General features: G+C 49.4%; 1 protein-coding gene across 2 annotated transcripts in view; it reads right to left on the bottom strand.

Annotated features, from left to right (window-relative positions):
- Positions 1-20,980, bottom strand: part of SDK2 (sidekick cell adhesion molecule 2) — a 582,140-nt gene that overhangs the window by 75,288 nt on the left and 485,872 nt on the right. For both annotated transcript variants that reach the window (XM_040330991.1, XM_040330992.1), the window contains exons 16-18: positions 14,571-14,711; positions 8,942-9,123; positions 5,808-5,923 (exon numbers count right to left, since the gene is read on the bottom strand). In XM_040330991.1, coding sequence (XP_040186925.1) covers positions 5,808-5,923; positions 8,942-9,123; positions 14,571-14,711 — 439 coding nt within the window. The remainder of the gene's footprint in view (positions 1-5,807; positions 5,924-8,941; positions 9,124-14,570; positions 14,712-20,980) is intronic.

The raw sequence follows: 20,980 nt of genomic DNA, 5'->3' as shown, positions 1-20,980 counted from the left end.
TAACATGAACCCAAACCCTTCCACTAACCCCAACCCATGCACTAACATGAACCCCAATGCTTCCACTAACATGAACCCAAACCCTTCCACGAACCCCAACCCTTTCACGAATCCTCCCTAACACTAACCCCAGCCCTTTCACTAACATGAACCCCAAACCTTTCACTAACATGAACCCTAACCCTTTCACTAACCCTCCCTAATACTAACCCCCCCTAACACTAACCCCAACCCTTCCACTAACATAAACCCAAACCCTTCCACTAACCCCAACCCTTCCACTAACATGAACCCCAACCCTTCCACTAACATGAACCCCAACCCTTTCACGAACCCTTCCACTAACACTAACCCCAACCCTTCCACCAACACGAACCCCAACCCTTCCACCAACACGAACCCCAACCCTTCCACCAACACTCCCGAACACTATCCCCAACCCTTCCACCAACATGAACCCCAACCCTTCCACTAACACGAAACCCAACCCTTACACTAACCCCAACCCTTACACTAGTACGGACCCCAACCCTTACACTAACCCCAATGCTTCCACTAACACGAACCTCAAAGCTTCCACTAACACGAACCCCAACGCTTCCACTAACCCCAACCCTTCCACTAACACGAACTCCAACCCTTCCGCTAAAATGAACCCCAACCCTCCCACTAACACGAACCCCAACCCTTCCACTAACACAAACCCCAACCCTTCCACCAACACAAACCCTAACCCTTCCACCAACACAAACCCTAAGGACCCGTACACACGATAGAATCCATCCGCAGATAAATCCCAGCAAATGGGTTTCTGCGGATAGATCCTATGGTGTGTACACGCCAGCGGATCTGTTTCCGCGGAGAAATCTCCTCTGGGATGGATTCCAGCAGATCGGATATTTGCTGACATGCACAACAAATCCATCTGTTGGAATCCATTCCAACGGATGGATCCGCTCGTCTGTACAGACTCACCGGATCCATCCGTCCAAAGGGATTCCCCGCACGCGTCGTAATGATTTGACGCATGCGTGGAATTCCTTATATGACAGCGTCGCGCCCGTCGCCGCGTCATAATCGCGGCGACGGCGCGACACGTCATCGCCAGAGGATTTCCGCGCGTATTTCAATTCGATGGTGTGTACACTCCATCGCATAGAAATCTGCGGAAATCTTTGAGAGGATTTATCCGTGGAAACGGTCCGCTGGACCGTATCCGCGGATAAATTCTCTCGTGTGTATGGGGCCTTACCCTTCCACTAACACAAACCCCTACCCTTCCACCAACACAAACCCTAACCCTTCCACTAACACAAACCCCTACCCTTCCACCAACACAAACCCTTCCACTAACCCTCCCTAATATTCACCCCAACACTTCCCTTAACCCTCCTTATAACACTAACCCCAACCCTTACACTAACCCCAACCTTTCCACTAACCCTCCCCAACATTAACCCCAACCCTTTCACTAACACGAACCCCAACCCTTCCACTAACCCCAACCCTTCCACTAACCCTCCCCAACACAAACCCTAACCCTTCCACTTACCCTCCCTAACACTAACCACAAACCTTCCACTATCCCCAAACCTTCCACTAACCCTCCCTACCTTTTGTTTCACCAGCCCCTCCCCCTTAGATTGTAAGCTCACAGGAACCCTCTAGTTTTAAATTGTACAGTTGGTGTAGTGTGTCCCTACATTGTAAAGAGCTGCACAAACTGTTGGCGCTATATAAATCCTGTATAATAATAATAATAACCTCAACCCTTCCACTTACCCTCCCTAACACTAACCACCCTTCTACTAACCCACCCTAACACTAACCCTCCCCAACACTAACCACAACCCTTCTACTAAGCCTTCCTCTAACCCCAACATTATACCCAGCCCATCCGCTAACCCTCCCTATAACTCTAACACTACCTCAACCCTTCTTGTAACCCTAACACTACCTTAACCCTCCCTGTAACCTTAACACTAACCCTCAATGCAATGTTAACACAAACTATTCCACCAACTCCCACTGTAATCCTAACACCAACCTTTCCACTAACTCCTCTTGCAATCCTAACACCAACCTTCAACTAACTCCTCCTGTAGCTCTAACCCCAACCTTTTCACTACCTCCCCATTTAATCCTAACACCAACCTTCCACAAATTGGTCCTGAAATCCTAAGAACAAACTTCCACTAATATTTCCCTAACTTTCCCTAACCCTCTCTCAAACCCTACCACCAACCTTTCCACCAACTCTTCCCTCCTAAAACTACCCTTCCACCATCTACACCTGTAATTCTAACACCAACTTTTCAACTAACCCTCTATGTGATCCTAACACCAACCTTCCACTAACCCTTTCTACGACCCTAATATCAAACCTTTTTTTACTAACCTTTCTGGTAACTCTAACTTCTAACTAACCCTCCTTGTAACCCTTACACCATTGGCCCTGCTACTAACTTGACTTTAACTTGACCTCTCTCATGTAACCTTTGTTGCATCCACCCCTCTCTTGTGCTTGGACCCTTCCTGTATCAAACGCATCACACCGCAATCTACTTATCAGTCTTTAAAGGGCCAGCTTTTCATGTCTGGTGAAGCTGAACATACGTGAACAATAGAAAAAATATAACTTTCAAGCGCCGGAACCGCTCGCTATTAATAAAGCCCGGTCCTTCTCTGCGCAGACACGCCCACTGTGAATTTGATTTGAAGTTACAGCAGCGAGAGACCCGAAGAAATATTCCAAGTTATTGTATTCGGCGCGGCCCTGAATACGTTCCATACCTTTTCAATTCATCAGTGCGCAGTCCCTAAAAGCTCCTGCGCCGGTTGGCAGGTCTGTATTGGCCTTTGCCCTTCCCTGAGCTGGAAGTCTGGTCCCTTTAATAGGACCGGCAGGTCTAGTAAAAACATCCCATCCTGCTTGTTAGCTCGCTGATTTACGAGAGAATCGCTCGGTAACTGCCAGAACCGAAGCGGGCCAAGAGCGCCTAATTAGACGCCGATTTCAGAAAGGAATTTCTTAATCAGAAATACTAATTACATTTTAATATGGATGTTAAATATCTTCACAGCTATCGAGTCCTCGGCCAATTACATGCCTAGGCTGCATTGTACAGGATCCATGTAAAGGAGTTTAATTAATGTAAATGCTAATTAATTGCAATAGGACGTAATCAAGGGGCCATTAGGCCATCGCTTCCCTCCCTGGTATTAAAGAACGCCGATTAGTTGTCCTTGGGGTGTAGGGATTAATTGGAACTGGAAATGGAGTAGAGTTTGGGGAAGGCAGCGCATCGGTTTTAGCGTCACAGAGAGGAGGCAGTCTGCTGCTTCTCCTTTCACTGTCCAATCACAGGTTGGAAAAATTGGTGCTGGTGAAGCTCTAAACCTAAAAATAAGTATAATCCGACACAATCTCCAGTTTTAGGGGTGTCCCTATGGGTCCCCAGAACAGTTAGTGGGAAAGATGAGAGCGCCACACGACTTTATTATAAGTCCAGTGCAGATTGATTAATCACAAAATGAAAGGTCAACAGGTAAAAATCCAATGCGTCTCAGGTGTTCGCAAACCCCCCCTTCATCAGGGCTAAAAAAATAAGGATCAAAGGTTCTGGAGCAGATCCAAGGGTAACTGTGGAGCGCTGTTGAAGATTGAGAGGACCAGAGGATGAGCAGCAGGCTGGGGGGGGGGCACCGTGGAGGTTGAGGGCTGTCAGGGGTCCTGGGGCACTGTGGACCACCTATGGAAGGTTGGGTGGCACTTTGGAAGCTGGGAGGCACTGTGGGACACTGTTTAAGGATGGGGGCACTATAAAGGGGCTCTCTAGCAGGCTGGGGTGCACTGTGGGAGGTTAAGGGCGCTCATGGATGCTGGGGGCACAGTAGGTCACTATGGGAGGTTGGCTGGCACTATAAAAGCTCAGAGGCACTGTGGGACACTTTTGAAGGTTGAGGGCACAATGTAGAGTTGGAGGCTCTGCAGAAGGTGGGGGGACACTGTGGAGGGTGAGGGATACTGGGAGCATTGTGGGCCACTATAGGAGGTTGAATGGCACTATGGAAGCTGGGAGGCACTGTGGGACACGGTTTGAGGTTGGGGGCACTATGAAGGGCTGAAGGCTCTGACACAGACTGGGGCACTGTGGAAGGCTGGGGGGGGGGGCTTTACAGTAGGAGGTTGGGGGTGTCAATAGGAGGTGGGGGGCTGTGGAGGCAGAGGGCTTTCAGGAATGCTGGGGACACTATAAAGAGCTGAAGGCTATGAAGAAGACTGGGGCACTGTGAAAGGCTAGGGGGGGGGGGGGGTTAAAAGGGTGAGGGCTCTCAGGAATGCTGGGGCCACGATGACAGGTTGGGGGGGGCACTATGTAAGCTGGAAAGCATTGTTGGAGGTAGGGGGCACTACAGAAGGCTCTGAAGACTGGGGCACTGTGGAAGGCTGGGGGGGGGGGGGCTGGGGGCACTATGATAGGTTCGGGGGGCACTATATAAGCTGGGAGGCATTGTGGGAGGTGGTGGGCACTATGAAGTGTTGAAGGCTCTGAAGAAGACTGGGGCACTGTGGAAGGCTGGTGGGGGGGGGGGGGTGGGGGTCGTCTGTGGAGGCAGAGGGCTCTCAGGAATGCTGGGGCACTATGACAGGTTCGGGGGGTGCACTATGTAAGCTGGGAGGCATTGTGGGAGGTAGGGGGGGCACTATGAAGGGCTGAAGGCTCTGGAAAAGACGAAGGCACTGTGGAAGGCTGGGGGGCACAGTAGGAGGTTGGGGGGGGGGGGGCTCTCAGGAATGCTGGGGGCACTGAAAGGTTGGGGGTGCACTATGTTAACTGAAAAGCATTGTGGGAGGTAGGGGAACACTATGAAGTGCTGAAGGCTCTGAAGAAGACTGGGGCACTGTGGAAGGCTGGGGGGGCTGTGGAGGCAGAGGGCTCTGAGGGATGCCGGGGGCACTATGACAGGTTGGGGTGGGGGGGCACTATGTAAGCTGGGAGGCATTGTGGGAGGTAGGGGGGCACTATGAAGGGCTGAAGGCTCTGGAAAAGACTAAGGCACTGTGGAAGGCTGGGGGGCACAGTAGGAGGTTGGGGGGGCTCTCAGGAATGCTGGGGGCACTGACAGGTTGGGGGGGCACTATGTTAACTGAAAAGCATTGTGGGAGGTAGGGGAACACTATGAAGTGCTGAAGGCTCTGAAGAAGACTGGGGCACTGTGGAAGGTTGGGGGGGGGGGGCTGTGGAGGCAGAGGGCTCTCAGGAATGCTGGGGGCACTATGACAGGTTGGGGTGGGGGGGGGGCACTATGTAAGCTGGGAGGCTTTGTGGGAGGTAGTAGGGCACTGTTGAGGCTGGAAGGCTCTGTGTGAATTTAGGGATCTACAGCTGGTTGGAGGTCAGGGAGAAGTGAGTTGGTTGTGGTCCCCGTGGCTGAAAACCACTGATGAACCATAAAATGGTATCCCATCATAACTACAGCACAGAAACATCAGTGCTTCTTTCTTGCCACTTGTGTGAAAGAGCTGTGTAAATCTCAGGACTGCAAGGACAGAAGTACAAATGAACGGCTTCATGTAGAATTCAGACAAAAAAAATGTTGAAAAGCTTTATTGTTCAAAACTGAAGAACTTCCCATCTCCAAAACAAACAAAAAATAATAATGTGTCTGAGTTGGAAATGTTTTGCTCTAAGCCATATTGTTCTTTATGGTGGAAAATTCCCCCCAAGGTAGGAAAAACGAACCCACGTCTATCAGAAACGCACAACCAATAAACAAAGCCCTGTGCTGCTTGGACACATTACCTTGTAGCCTTGGTTAACTCCGTTCACAAACTGCGGACTGGGCGGACTCCAGGTGAAGCGGATGGTGGTGGAATTCATGGCTTCTGCCTTCACATTTCCAGGAGGCACCGTGGGGACTGAAAGCAGAGAAGGAAAAAGGAAATGAGGACTGAGGAAATGCTTCTTCTTTCCTGCAGCAGACTGATGATCTCATCTCAGTCTACACAACACCACCGACTGCAGCCAAGGATGGTTGTATAATGATAAATAGTTAAGCCATTTTGAAACAAATTATATTGTCGGACGTAGATCAACCCCTGATGCATCCTCTCACCTTCTGACAGTAGACTCTGTGTAGGCTCTAATGTTGTGAAATGACCACAATGATCCTGGTAGACAGCATGTGGTCTAGAACAATGGTTTGTGCCCCAACAGTAAAGCTTATACGCACACATTGCTATGGGAATACAAAATATGTATGGCAATTCTGGAGGGCTCTGGACAGGGCTGGGTGTTACTGTGGGGGGGGGAGGTGGTGGGGACTCTCGGGCAGACTTGAGACTTGGTGGCCCTGTAAAAGCAGATGAGGTCTCTGGAGGGGACTGGGGATCTCTCCAGAAGGCTGGAGGATTTTCAGGGGCACTGTGGGAAATTGGATTGCACTGCAGGAACTGGGGGGACACTGTTGGAGGCTGCAAGTACTATGGGGGGCTGGAGGTTCTGTGAGAAAGCTATGTGGCAGTTCAAAGGGGTGGGGGTTCTGTGGAGGGCTGAGGGGCACTGCGGGAGGGTGAAAGGCACTGCTGACCTCTATGGGCGGTTGGGGTGGCAGACAGTAGTATGGAGGGAGCGAGGGACAACTGTGGGGCAAGAGGTCTCTGAACATCTCTTCTGGAGGCTTGAAGTTTTGCAGGGGGAGTATGGGAGATTGGAGTGCACTCTATGGCTGGGGGGACATTGTTGGAGGCTATGAGTTCTATGGAGTGCTGGAGATTCTGCAGCAAGCTAGAAGGCACTTCAGAGGGGTGGGGGGCTCTGTAGGAGGATGAGGGGGACTGCCGGCCAATATGGAAGGTTGGGATGGTACTCTATGGAGGGAGCTGGGGGCAACTTTGGGAGAGTGGGGGGGACTGTCGGCTACTATGGAAGGTTGGGGTGGCACAATGGAGGGAGCTGGGGTGTCTGGATGGGGCCAGAGGTCTTGCAGAGGCACAGTGGGAGATTAGAGTGCACTATATGGGCTGGGGGGACAATGTTGGAGGCTGCGAGGGACACTGCTGTCCACTATGGGAGGTTGGGGTGGCACTATAGAGGGGGTGGGGTACAAATGTGGGCGATGAGGTTTCTGTAGGGGGTCTGAGGGCCCTCCAGGAGGCTGGAGGTTTTGCAGGGGGAGTGGGGGGGGCACTGTGGGACATCGATGGAGGCACTATGCAGCAAGTTAGGGGGCACTACAGAGGGCTGGGAGTGGAAGGTTGGCAGGTCCTGTGGGGATTGAGGGCTCTAAGGAGGCCTGGGGACTCTGTGAGAGGTTGAGGAGCACTGTGGGCCACTATGGGAGGTTGGTTGGCACTATGGGAGCTGGGAGGCGCTGTAGAACACTGATGGGGGAACTGCATGGGGACTGAGATTCACTGCGGGAGGTTTGGCAGGCTCTGTGGGGACTGATGGCTCTTGGGGGGCCTGGGGGCTCTGTGAAAGGTTGCGGAGCCCCGTGGGCCACTATGGGAGGTTGGGTGGCACTATGGGAAATGGAAGGCACTGTAGAACACTGATGGGGACACTATGCAGCAAAGGTCAGGGGCATTGCAGGGGGCTGGGAGACAGTGTGGGGACTGAGGGCTCTTAGTGGGCCCTTGGGGCTTTGAGGGAGGTTGAGGGACACTATGGGAGGTTGGGTGGCCTTATAGGAGATGGGAGGCACTGTGGGGACTGAGGGCTCATAATGGGCCTCTGAGGGAGGTTGAGGGCCACTATGGGAGGTTCGGTGGCACTGCAGGAGGCTGGGAGTTACTGTGGGAGATCGGCAGACACTGTGGGGACTGAGGGCTCTTAGTGGGCCTAGAGGTTCTGTGAAAGGTTGAGGAGCCCTGTGGGCCACTATGGGAATTTGGTTGGCACTATGGGAGCTGGGAGGCACTGTAGAATACTGATGGGGGCACTATGCAGCAAGGTAAGGGGCACTGCAGGGAGGCACTGTGGGAACTAAGGGTGCGTAGTGGGCCTCTGGGCTCGGAGGGAGGTTGAGGGCCACTATGGGAGTTTGGCTGGCACTATGGGAGATGGGAGGCACTGTGGGAACTCAGCAGGTCTAGGGGCTGTGTGGGAGGTTGAGAAGCACTGCGGGCAACTATAGGAGGTTGGGTGGCACTATGGGAGCTAGGAGGCACTGTAGGAGACTGATGGGGGTACTATGCAGTAAGTTCAAGTGCACTGCAAGGGGACTGGGAGGCACTGTGGGGGCTGAGGGCTCTTAGTGAACCTGAGGGCTCAGTGTGAGGTTGAGAAGCCATGTGGGCCACTATGGGAGGTTGGGTGACACTGTAGGAGCTGGGAGGCACTGTGGGAGGTTAGGGGGTCTGCAGGTGCCTGATGACCAGGGAGGTGGGAGGCCCCAGTCTGGAAGTGATGGGGTTGAGTTGGTGGTTTAGAACATGTGATAAGGTTTTAAATTACTGTTATGTGGTAATGTCGGCATATCCTGTTGACGCATGTGAAAGATGATATTTATTTTAAAGTCCAACTGAAATAATGTTCAGGCTGCGTAACATCCTTTGCTTACAACGGCCCATAAGGGAGGCATTTAAAAGTAAATTTTAAATTCCTAAATTGCTTCCTCCCCTTTAAGTCTTTTATGACCTAAAGGGGAGGAGGCAATTTTTAAGAATTTACAATTTACCTTTAAATGTCTCCCTTATACAAAACACAAACACAAAATGAACAGATTTCTATTCCCAGAAAACATGAAAATTGTAAAGAAAAACACAAGACCGGCCCTTGCTGAGCCCGCGCTCCTCCGCCGACCTCTTGTATCCTATATATAGAAATACATTTGGCCGTATCACAGGGACAAGCCTTTGCATCTCCTAGAGATTCTGTTTAACGATGTTGTGTCCCGGATGGGGCCGCGCCATGAAAATTGCAGGTCAGCTCACCTCCCTGCAGGGTCCACTCGGTCACTTTGGCACTGAACACTCCCAGGCCGGCTTTATTAAACGCGGCCACCTCGATCTCGTAATTGGTCCAGATAATGAGGTCCTCCAGGAGCAGGCTGCTGAGATCCGGGTTGGACAGGTTTCTATATTGGTAATCCACAGGCAGGCCGGCCAGGCAGTATCTGGACAGAAAGATACAATAAAAGGTACAAGCGGGACATTTTAATCACTTAAAGGGGGGGAAAAAATTACATGTTTTGTAGAGAAAACTACAAATATAGCACTATAGACACCCGAGGGGGGGGTCACTCCTAGAACAACATGAAGCTAAGCAGCGATTACCTGCAAGTGAATGACCCTGGATGCAGACAGTCTCTTGTACAGGACCGATCACTCTCAGGTGATTGGCCCTTATAATTTATGATACATAGTTAGTCTGTTTGAAAAAACGTCATAAATCCATCTAATTCAACCAATAAAAGGAAAAAGAAAACATACAATCCTATACCTACAATTGATCCAGAGGAAGGAAAAAAACCCCCAGCAAAGCCTAAACTAATTTGCTCCAGCAGGGGAAAAAAAATCCTTCCTGATCCCAGAGAGGCAATTGGGTATATATATATATACACACACACACACTCTCAACAGGAGCTACAGTACCTATGGAGTCCTATATACAATCCTGCACCAAACACCTAGAAAACTAGGAAATATATTTTTAAGAATGAAACTTAACTAAGATAACATCATGTCTGCTCTGGTTGGTAAACCAGGATTACTCTTATGTCATAGAGCAGGTGTCCCCATCAGAGTGACCCCCATAGAGCAGATGTCCCCATCAGAGTGACCCCATAGAGCAGTTGTCTCCATCAGTGTGACCCCATAGTGCAGGTTTCCCCATCAGAGTGACCCATGCACCAGATGTCCCCATCAGAGGGACCCATAGAGCGGGTGTCCCCATAGACCAAGTGTCCCCATCAGAGTGACCCCATAGAGCAGATGTCCCCATCAGAGAGCCCCATCGAGCAGGTATTTCCATCAGAGTGACCCGATAGACCAGGTGTCCTCATTAGAGTGACCCCATAGACCAGGTGTCCTCATCAGAGTGACCCCATAGACCAGGTGTCCTCATCAGAGTGACCCCATAGAGCAGGTGTCCCCATCAGAGTGCCCCATAGACCAGGTGTCCCCATCAGAGTAACCCCATAGACCAGATGTCCCCATCAGAGTAACCCCATAGTGCAGGTGTCCCCATCAGAGTGCCCCATAGAGCAGGTGTCCCCATTAGACTGACCATTATAGAGAAGGTGTTCCCATAGAGCAGGTATCCCCATTAGAGTGACCCCCCATAGATCAGGTGTCCCCATCAGAGTGCCCCATAGACCAGATGTCCCCATCAGAGTGACCCCATAGAGCAGGTGTCCCCATTAGACTGACCATTATAGAGCAGGTGTCTCCATCAGAGTGCCCCATAAAGCAGGTGTCCCCATTAGAGTGACCCCCCATAGATCAGGTGTCCCCATCAGAGTGCCCCCATAGTGCAGGTGTCCCCATAAGAGTGCCCACATAGACCAAGTGTCCCTATTAGCTGCCAGCTGTCTTAGTAACCAATGACGGTAATGCAGCGGAGATCTAACGCTGCAAAATGGCGGGCTGGCGGTCCGGATGGGAGCGTCACTCAGTCCAGGTCCAGACCGCGGTCCGCCATAAAGGCTGCTCTACATAATACTATATACAGCTTCTGTGTTGGCATGGACTGGAGTGTTTGTCTTATTTTGGGGGACAGCTTCCCTTTAAGGCATGGAAAACGTTTTGTTCTGCTTGCGCCCGGTTCTCACACATAATTCTCTCTCCGAGTCAATTTATATACAGCCAGATTCGTTATCCCGGCCTCTCGCTAAGCTTGGCTTGCGTTCAATACACTCTTTTTTTCCCCCCTTTGCAATCCTCCTTTATCTCACTAATCCCACCACTCTCCCCCTCAGGCCAGTATTTGCATGGCTCTGGTTCTACAATCAGGCCCTCCAATGTAATGACATTTAGCAGGACACTACTGGAAATGAAGCTTACGGCCTATAAAAGAAAAACTCTTCTCTAGTCTCCAATCACAGATCGCTAAATATAACCCATTAACATTTTTTTTTCTTTTGATCCCAATTGTTATTTTTTTTTTTTCATTTTGTTTAGTTTCTAAAGTTGGGTCGCTGTTAATATGTAATTAAGCTGATCTCCTATAGCATAAATCCAATGTCAATGGCAATGTGATCAAGCTCCTCCCACTGCCTTGAAATAAAATACAATTAAACTGAAAAAATAAATAAAAAGGAAGAAACCACTTTGAAATAGCAAAGGGACGGAGATGTTAACATTGGGGTTTATTAGAATCTAGCAGCCCCCTTTAATAAGGGAGCCCCCCCAGATCCAGGCCTCCCTCCCTATGTGAATGAGTAAGTCCCCCGATCCATCTGCCCGCCGTACCCGAAACCAGACCAGTTATTTTAGTTCCTAAGTAAATATCAGTTTTGAGTGGACTTTCCTTAATGCTGCAGTTGCTGACGTTTAAAATATGGACACCTACCTGTCCAGGGCGCCCGCGATCTCGGCACCCGAACTGTCCCTCGATCCTCCGATGCTGCCGCGGCCATCTTTGGTAAGGGAATCAGGAAGTGAAGCCTTGCGGCTTCGCTTCCTGGTTCGCGACTTGCGCTGCACAATGCCACGGGTCCCTGCTGCCTTTCCGGGACCCGTGTGTCTCCCAGAAGACGGCGGGGGGCGCCAGACGTGGCATAGACCCCCGCAGATAATTTGGGGGTCTATGCCTGGAAGTAGGTGCAAATACCTGTATTATACAGGTATCTGCTCCCCCCCCCCTGAAAGGTGCAAAATGTGACACCGGAGGGGGGGAGGAATCCGGACAGCAGAGGTTCCATTTTTGTGTGGACCTCCGCTTTAAAGGCTTGCGATTCAATAGCTGAATTTAAAGCTAGCCTACTGTTTGCCTATGAAGGACAAAGCAATGATGGACACTGATTGGCGGCACTGATGGGCATTGATTGGCACTGATGAGGCTTCACTAATGGGAACTGATAGGCTGCACTGACATGCGGCACTGATGGGCAATGATAGGCGGCACCATTAGGCGGCACTGATGGGCAATGATAGGTGGCACTGATAGGTGGCACTAATGGATTGCACTGATGGGCATTGAATGGCACCGATAGGCAGCACTTATAGGCGGCATTGATGGGCACTGATAGGCGGCATTGATTGTCACTGATGGGACTGCACTGATGATCAGTGCCCTGATTAAATGTGTATATGTCCCCTGTGACACTGGCCGGTTACCGGCTCTGCTTTCCTCACGCTGTGACAGCGCATAAGGAAAGTAATGCCGATAACCACCAAGTCTGTTTACACTGATCAGCTGTGATTGGACACAGCTGATCATATGGTAAAGGGCCGCTGTGATTGGCCCTTTAGCCTGATCGTTGATCGTTTATGTCTGAAGGACACAGCAAACACAGAGCACGCCAAATGCGCACCCCAGAGGGCATGGTTTCTAGGAAGTAACTCCTGGAACAAATGAGCCGTGCTTTAGCCATCGTTCAGCTACAGCCTGGGCCTGAAGTGGTTAAGGGTGACAACCCTCTGTCCCCTTCTCCCAACTGTGCTCCTGCGTTGTCACTCTACAAGTGGTCATTTCAACACACATTACGCAAGCACACTGTTGTCGCCATCAGGGAACCCACCCAGAGAAGTTCCATGCACATCAATGGGGCTGCAGGAGATCAACATGCATGTATCTTTATGAGACGTGGAGCTTTAGCAAACTAAATGTCATTCAGTTCGGATTTAGAGATACTGGACAGGAAGTAATCGGTGTTCCTAAAGAACTGCCATTTTATATTCACTAAACCCTTTATAATAAATCTCTTCAGCCCTTATAATTTCCTGGAACACATTTACATATTGATATGTAGCTAAGAAAAGCAATTTTTATATTACCCCCACTTGTAACTGCTACCATTTCCTCGTCTCCTTCAAGCCATTCCTATTACACTTTTTTTTTTTACTTGGCCCTTCCATCAATGACTTCCCCCATCCACTCACGTAAAACCTCGGCACCCCCTTGATAGAATTCTGTTCCTCACTAATCCTCTCTCCACCCTTCTCTGTATAATCCGCTTTACCCAGAGGTCTCTGGCAACCCATGTCATCTCCTACTAGACCTGTGTGTGTGAAGCAGCCTAATCTTATTCCTCCTCACAGCCTTCAACATGGTGCTAATGTAACACGACCCGAACGTGTGACATCATGCATATTAATCGGGATAGGTTTAGAATTCCAAGGATCTGTAATGCTCGGAGAAATTATTTGATTCAGGCTGAGAGGGTGCATTGAGCAGTTACCATAGCGCTAAGTCTATGGCTCAGCAGTCAGCTCTGAAGAACCACATTGACAATAAACCAGTATACTCAATATCTATCTGAAGGCCTTTCCCATTGTGCCTGGGAAGACATGAAAGCAATAAAAGCAGCAACTCTCTGTGCTGAAACATTTTTTTTCAAGCTACCAGGATCTTATTCTCTATATTGCAAAGGCATGTGGACCCTTGACTACCACACCTATACCTTATGGTCAAAGACTTGAGGACATCTACACTTTATGGCCAAAGGCTTGTGGACCCTTGACTACCACACCTATACCTTATGGTCAAAGACTTGAGGACACCTACACTTTATGGCCAAAGGCTTGTGGACACCTGGCCACCAAAACCTACACTTTATGGTCAAAGGCTTATGCACACTTAATTCCATACCTACACTATATTACCAAAGGTTTTTGGATATCTAACCACCACACCTACACTTTAAGGCTTGCAGATTCTTGACCACCACAACTTGTGGACACCTGACCAACACACCTATACTTTATGGTCAAAGGCTTGTGGACACCTGACTTCCATACCTACACTACATGGCTAAAAGCTTGTGGACACCTGACCACCAAACCTACACTTTATGGCCAAAGGCTTGTAGACACCTAATTTCCATACCTACACTATATGGCCAAAGTCTTGTGGACACCTTACCACCACACCTACACATTAGGGTCAAAGGCTTGTGGACACCAAACCTCCATACCTACACTATATGGTCAAAGGCTTGTGGACACCTGATTTGTGGATACCTGACCATGTCTTGTAAACACTTGTTTACCAAACCTACAGTATTATTTATGACAAAGGTATTTGATCCCCCTCCAAATTCTTGATTTCTTGTTGGGTGAAAATATGTTGACACTCCTCAAAATTATTGAATTCCAGGCTTTCCAGTAAGTGGATGGTTAATGCTACAACATACAAAGAGTAACACAAATCCATTCAAAGGATAGGTGACCCCAAATGATAGCTTCTGGCTTTCACTACCATTGGTTAAAGGGCCTGCTACGAACCCATCAGTTTTATCTACAAACTAAAGGTTCAAACAAAACATAGGGAAATGATGTGAAGAAAAGGGTGCAAACAAGTACTGGTGTAGTGCTGTTATCCTCGGGCAGTATCACCTTACAGAACCAGAGAAGATAGAGGAACCATACCACTTGTAGTCATGTCCTGCTCATTACTGACCTGATGACGTATCCCCTTAAGATGCCATTCTGGTGACTCTCTGTGGGTGGCTGCCACTGGACAAAGATGGACTGGTTGGTGCGCCCCGTGGCGATGACAGCTTGTGGTGGGGCACTAGGAGGTTCTTCCGGAAGGGTCACCCTGTGGGCCAAAGAACAAACACATCACATGACAATCACAGAAACAATGAGCTTTAATAATGAAAGTGTTTGGAAGAAAAAAAACATTGGTGTTGGAAAGGTTGGAAAGTCAATAGAGAAGATTTTCATTACATATTCTGGAGCAGTGGCTCTCAACCAGGGCCTAGGACAAAGGGTGGGCAGAGAAATGGCTTCCCTGGGCACAGCATATATTGTAGGGATGGGGGCGTATCAAGTTCCTTTTACTATAAGGCTGACAGGAGTAGTGACAGCAGCATCACTACTCCTGTCTGCCCAGTGCTGGAAGCAGCAAGGAGAGGAGGAGATAGCCGGGAGGAGGTGTGGGCTGTGCTCTCTCTCCCCCTCCTTCTCATAAGTTTGCACATAATAAAGAGGGGGGGGGGCGCAATTTGCTTTCTTTGCCCTGGGCACTGGATGATCCTGTGTCGGTACTGCTCTCACCCACTGAGCTGTGGCCTCTCTCCTCCCGGGCTGATCTTCTAACCTTCCACTTCCTATAGCACCACCCAATTTCATAGTGGTCTGCAGTTGCCCACAAACTCTTACATTACCCCCAAGCCCCCAGGGAGCCCTCAGACCTCAAGTTGCCACTTAACCTTCCACAGTGCCTGCCAGCTTCCCGAAGTGCATCCTTGGCTTGTTGTAGACCCTCCAACAGTCTTCCACAGTGTCTTACAGTGCCAGCCCCCCCCCCAGTTTCTGTTGTGTACTCTAGTCCACCATGCCTCTGGAAAGCCCTCAGTCTCCTAGAGAGATTTCCAGCACACACCAGAGACCCCATCCCCCCTACAGTTGCCCCCAGCTCCCTGAGGAAACCTCATCTCCTCCAGAACCCCCATCCCCCCAGCCCCATCCAGAGCCCTCCAGTAGTTCAATACATATTTGGGACTCCCATATTTTTCATGGGAGGGGTGGGGGGCCCTTACAGGGAGAAGGATTAGTGAGGGACAACTGTCTCTTTCTCAGCAGATAAAATGTGGCAGCAGGGAGAGGGGGAGAGACCAGCTTTCAGCTGCTGGAGGAAGAGATCTGTAATTGTTGTCCATCACTAAGCCCCCTCCCTGTGTGGGCCCCTGAGTGCTTCGGCCCCCTACAAGAGGACTGGTGGTCCCCCCCTATCAGCAGCCCTGCCACTAGGTCTTCTGCTGAATCCCCTAACCCCCTCCAGAACAACCCCCCCCCCACCATAGACACACAGCCCCATCCAGAGCTCAATCCATATTTTGTATTCCCATACCTTTTCTTTTGTAAGTATAAACTTTTTTTTTTTTTACTGTTGGGTCATGGAAGGTTTTATTGGACCCTGGTCTCAAAAATGTTGAGGCTGTTCTAGATTGACTTACCAGACCTTATCACCACCATGCCAAGGGTCTTGAGCAGTGGTCTCCAAACTGCGACCCGGATGCGGCCCGTTGCTTGATTTTATCTGGCCCTTGGGGCACTATTTCATTCACGGACACCAACAAAGGGGGACAGTTCTTCCCAAACACACCAACAATGGGGCCCAATTACACCAATGATGGGGGACCATTCCTTCCAATGACACCAACATGGGGCCCAATAACACCAATGACGGGGGAACCATTCCTTCCAATGACACCAACATGGGGCACAATTCCTCCCAATTCTATCAACAATGGGGCCCAATGACACCAGTGATTAGGCATTGTTTACACCAGGGATCCTCAAACTACGGCCCTCCAGCTGTTGCGGAACTACACATCCCATGAGGCCTTGTAAGACTCTGACATTAACAGACATGACTGGGCATGATGGGAATTGTAGTTCCTGAACAACTGGAGGGCCGTAGTTTGAAGACCCCTGGTTTACACCAACTGATGCTGGAACTTTTTCTACTTTTTCGGCCCTCCTAAAGTTTTAAGGAGAGTAAACTGGCCCTTTGTATAATAAGTTTGGAGACCCCTGGTCTGGAGGAAGCAATGACCACCCCCCCCCCATCCCCCCCACCCAGCAACCAGTTACTTTAATTTAGGATCCCACTTAGAAAAGAAGAATCAAATTGGCTGCTCTGGGTCCCATCTTACAGACACGCTCGCTTGCAGGTCCCTTTATTTCAGCCATACAGAAAATATTACAGTACTATATTTCTGCCGGGTGGCGCCGGATTCCATTTCCATCAAGAACTTATCTTGCCGGCGTTATGACAAAGAACAAAATATAAAGTGAAACTCTACATTATGGTAATGAAAATTTACTGGAGATATTTGTCAAAGCTGGCGGAGCTACCAGCCACAACAAGCTCGGAGCTCATTTCAGAGCGAGATGCGACTCTGCGATAAGCGCTGCTTCTCTCCGCCGCTAGAGGAAGTACGAGGAGATCCGAGCCGACGATGACGGAGACGAGAGATAACTTAGTTAGGAGCGCAGCCTGTTTAGGCAAGGAGCATTTGTGCGACTACATATCATATCTCTTGTATTCATGGAAAGGCCTCGGTGTCAATAATACCCCCCATCTTTCTGGATTAAAACCAGAGGGGCTTCGAGGAGACGAAGCGAGATGTGATCCGGGACCTCAGGGTGGCACAGCCCAACTCCACCAAAAGCGTATGGCTCAGCGTTGCTCGGGCAATGGTGAAATGAATGACTTGCCCCAGATTTTTGTGTTTTCTTGAGACTTTGGTGGCAAGATCAACTAAGAAGACTTAACCACTTAAGCCCCGGACCATTATGCTGGTTAAGGACCTTGCCCCTTTTTGCCATTCGGCACTGCGTCGCTTTAACTGACAATTGCGCGGTCGTGCGACGTGGCTCCCAAACAAAATTGGCGTCCTTTTTTCCCCCACAAATGGAGCTTTCTTTTGGTGGTATTTGATCACCTCTGCGGTTTTTATTTTTTTGCGCTGTAAACAAAAATAGAGCGAAAAGTTTGAAAAAAAAAGCAATATTTTTTACTTTTTGCTATAATAAATATGCCCAAATAAAATAACATTTTTTTTCCTCAGTTTAGGCCGATATGTATTCTTCTACCTATTTTTGGTAAAAAAAGAAAAAAAGCTATAAACGTTTATCGATTGGTTTGCGCAACATTTATAGCGTTTACAAAATAGGGGATAGTTTTATGGAATTTTTATTAATATTTTTTTTTACTACTAATGGCGGCGATCAGCAATTTTTTTCGTGACTGCGACATTATGGCGGACACATCGGACAATTTTGACAAATTTTTGGGACCATTGTCATTTTCACAGCGAAAAGTGCTATACAAATGCACTGTTTACTGTGAAAATGACAATTGCAGTTTAGGAGTTAACCACTAGGGGGGCGCTGTAGGGGTTTAAGTGTGACCTCATTTGTGTTTCTAACTGTAGGGGGGCGGGGCTGGACGTGTGATGTCAGTGATCGTCTTTTCCTATATCAGGGAACAGACGATCACTGACACTGCCACAATGAGAACGGGGAAGGTATGTTTACACTCACCTCTCCCCGTTCTTCAGCTCCTGAGACCGATCGCGGGACACTGGCGGAGATCGGGTTCGCAGGTCCCGCGGGCGCAGTCACGGAGCTTCGGACCGGGTCACGAGCGTGCCGCCTGCGGCATGCTCGCGACCCCACGACTGGGCTCTTAAAGAGGATGTACAGGTACGTGTTTGTGCCCAGCCGTGCCATTCTGCCGGCGTATATCGGCGTGAAGGTGTCCTTAAAGTGGAGGTTCACCCTCAAAAAAATTTCTGACATCACACGGAGTCGCGCCATCCTACCGACAGAATGCCGGTGTTTTTTTTTTTTCCTCGGCACATACCTCGTTATCAGGATTTTCACCTCACGGCAATCCCGCGGGAGTGGGCGTTCCCAAAAAAACACCGGCATTCTGTCGGTAGGATGGCTCGACTCCGTGTGATGTCCGAATTTTTTTTAAAGGGTGAACCTCCACTTTAAGTGGTTAAAGGAGACGTACGAGGAAAGCTTGTTTGGCTGTACTTCTCCTGTGGATCAGTTCGTTCTGCACTCCTGTGACCCGTTTTCAGCAGACACCGAGCTGAAGTCCGCTGTCTGCTGACGTCACAGAGCCGGTCCAGGCTTGGGCAAGAAGGTGACAATGGAGTCAGGATCCGCCCACATGCCTGGACAAGTGTCCGGCTCAGCCCCTCAGCGATATCCGAAGAGACTGAGTCGGCGGCTCCCACCCCTCCACAGCCCAGCGCTACAGTGAGAGCGGGGGGGGGGGGGGTGGGAGCAGAGAGCCTGAGATTGACAGTCACCAGCTTTCTGTTCGGGAAGCTGTGAGAACCGAGCGATCTGCGGTGTAAGATCACTTGGTTCTCAGTCCTAAGGCCCCTTTCACACTGACACAGTTTTCAGGCGATTTAGCGCTAAAAATAGCGCTGCTATACCGCCTGAAAAAAAATTGTGCCCTGCAGTCTTCAGTGTGAAAGCCCAAAGGCCCAAAGGCTGAAGCGGTGCGCTAGCAGGACCGCTCCTAAAGTCCTGCTAGCTGCATCTTTGGAGCGGTATATTAGCTCCATATTATACAGAATCAATAAAAGAAATAAGGAAATGACACAAAGTATAATGAGATCATTTAGAGAAATTTTTTAATCACAATGTTATAACACAGAAGATCCCCCTTGTGTGATATAACTGGGTGATTAGAATACTTCTCTACACGCCGTCATTACAATTTGGGGCTTTTAAAAGAAATAAACCTTTTATTTCACTTTGTTTTTCTCTGTAAAATGGTTTCTTTATAATATGTTTTTATCATTCGCTTTTCATAACAAAGTTCCCATTGACGTGTTTACACCCTCATGGGTAAAAAATGTTTAAATATTTCATAGATACTGTATACGTGGGGATTGTTGTACTTGCCGTGTCTATACTGCAATTTCTAGACCTAGAGCAATGCTCTCCAAACTGCAGTCAGTGATGGTGCGCTATTCCTCCCACTGAAACCAAATGATGGGACACTATTCCTCCCCACTGACACCAATGATGGGCCGCTTTTCCTTCCACTGACACCAATGATGAGACACTATTCCTCCCACTGACACCAATGATGGGACACTATTCCTTCCACTGACACCAATGATGGGACACTATTCCTCCCACAGACACCAATGATGGGACACTATTCCTCCCACTGACACCAATGATGGGACACTATTCCTCCCACTGACACCAATGATGGGGCACTATTCCTTCCACTAACACCAATGATGGGACACTATTCCTCATACTGACACCAATGATGGGGCACTATTCCTCCCACTGACACCAATGATGGGACACTATTCCTCCCACTGACACCAATGATGAGACACTATTCCTCCCACTGACACCAATGATGGGACACTATTCCCCCCACTGACACCAATGATGGGGCACTATTCCTTCCACTGACACCAATGATGGGACACTATTCCTTCTACTGACACCAATGATGAGACACTATTCCTCCCACTGACACCAATGATGGGGCACTATTCCCCCCACTGACACCTATGATGGGACACTATTCCTCCCACTGACACCAATGATGGGACACTATTCCTTCCACTAACACCAATGATGGGACACTATTCCTCATACTGACACCAATGATGGGGCACTATTCCTCCCACTGACACCAATGATGGGACACTATTCCCCCCACTGACACCAATGATGAGACACTATTCCTCCCACTGACACCAATGATGGGACACTATTCCCCCCACTGACACCAATGATGAGACACTATTCCTCCCACTGACACCAATGATGGGACACTATTCCTTCCACTGACACCAATGATGGGACACTATTCCTCCCACTGATACCAATGATGGGGTACTATTCCTCCCACTGACACCAATGATGGGGCACTATTCCTCCCACTGACACCAATGATGGGACACTATTCCTTCCACTGACACCAATGATGGGACACTATTCCTCCCACAGACACCAATGATGGGACACTATTCCTCCCACTGATACCAATGATGGGGCACTATTCCCCCCACTGACACCAATGATGGGGCACTATTCCTCCCACTGACACCAATAATGAAGCACTATTCCTCCCACTGACACCAATGATGGGACACTATTCCTCCCACTGACACCAATGATGGGGCACTATTCCTCCCACTGACACCAATGATGGGACACATATCCTCCCCACTGACACCAATGATGAGGCACTATTCCTCCCACTGACACCAATGATGAGGCATTGATTATTCCCACTGGCCACACTTCCCCCCCCCCCCCCAAGGGACAGGAAACTGGCCCTTTGTTTAGAAAGTT

Source organism: Rana temporaria, chromosome 12, assembly GCF_905171775.1.
Source record: "Rana temporaria chromosome 12, aRanTem1.1, whole genome shotgun sequence".
Taxonomy (NCBI): domain Eukaryota; kingdom Metazoa; phylum Chordata; class Amphibia; order Anura; family Ranidae; genus Rana; species Rana temporaria.
Note: the sequence above shows the minus strand (reverse complement) of the source record. Positions and strands in the feature narration are given on the sequence as shown.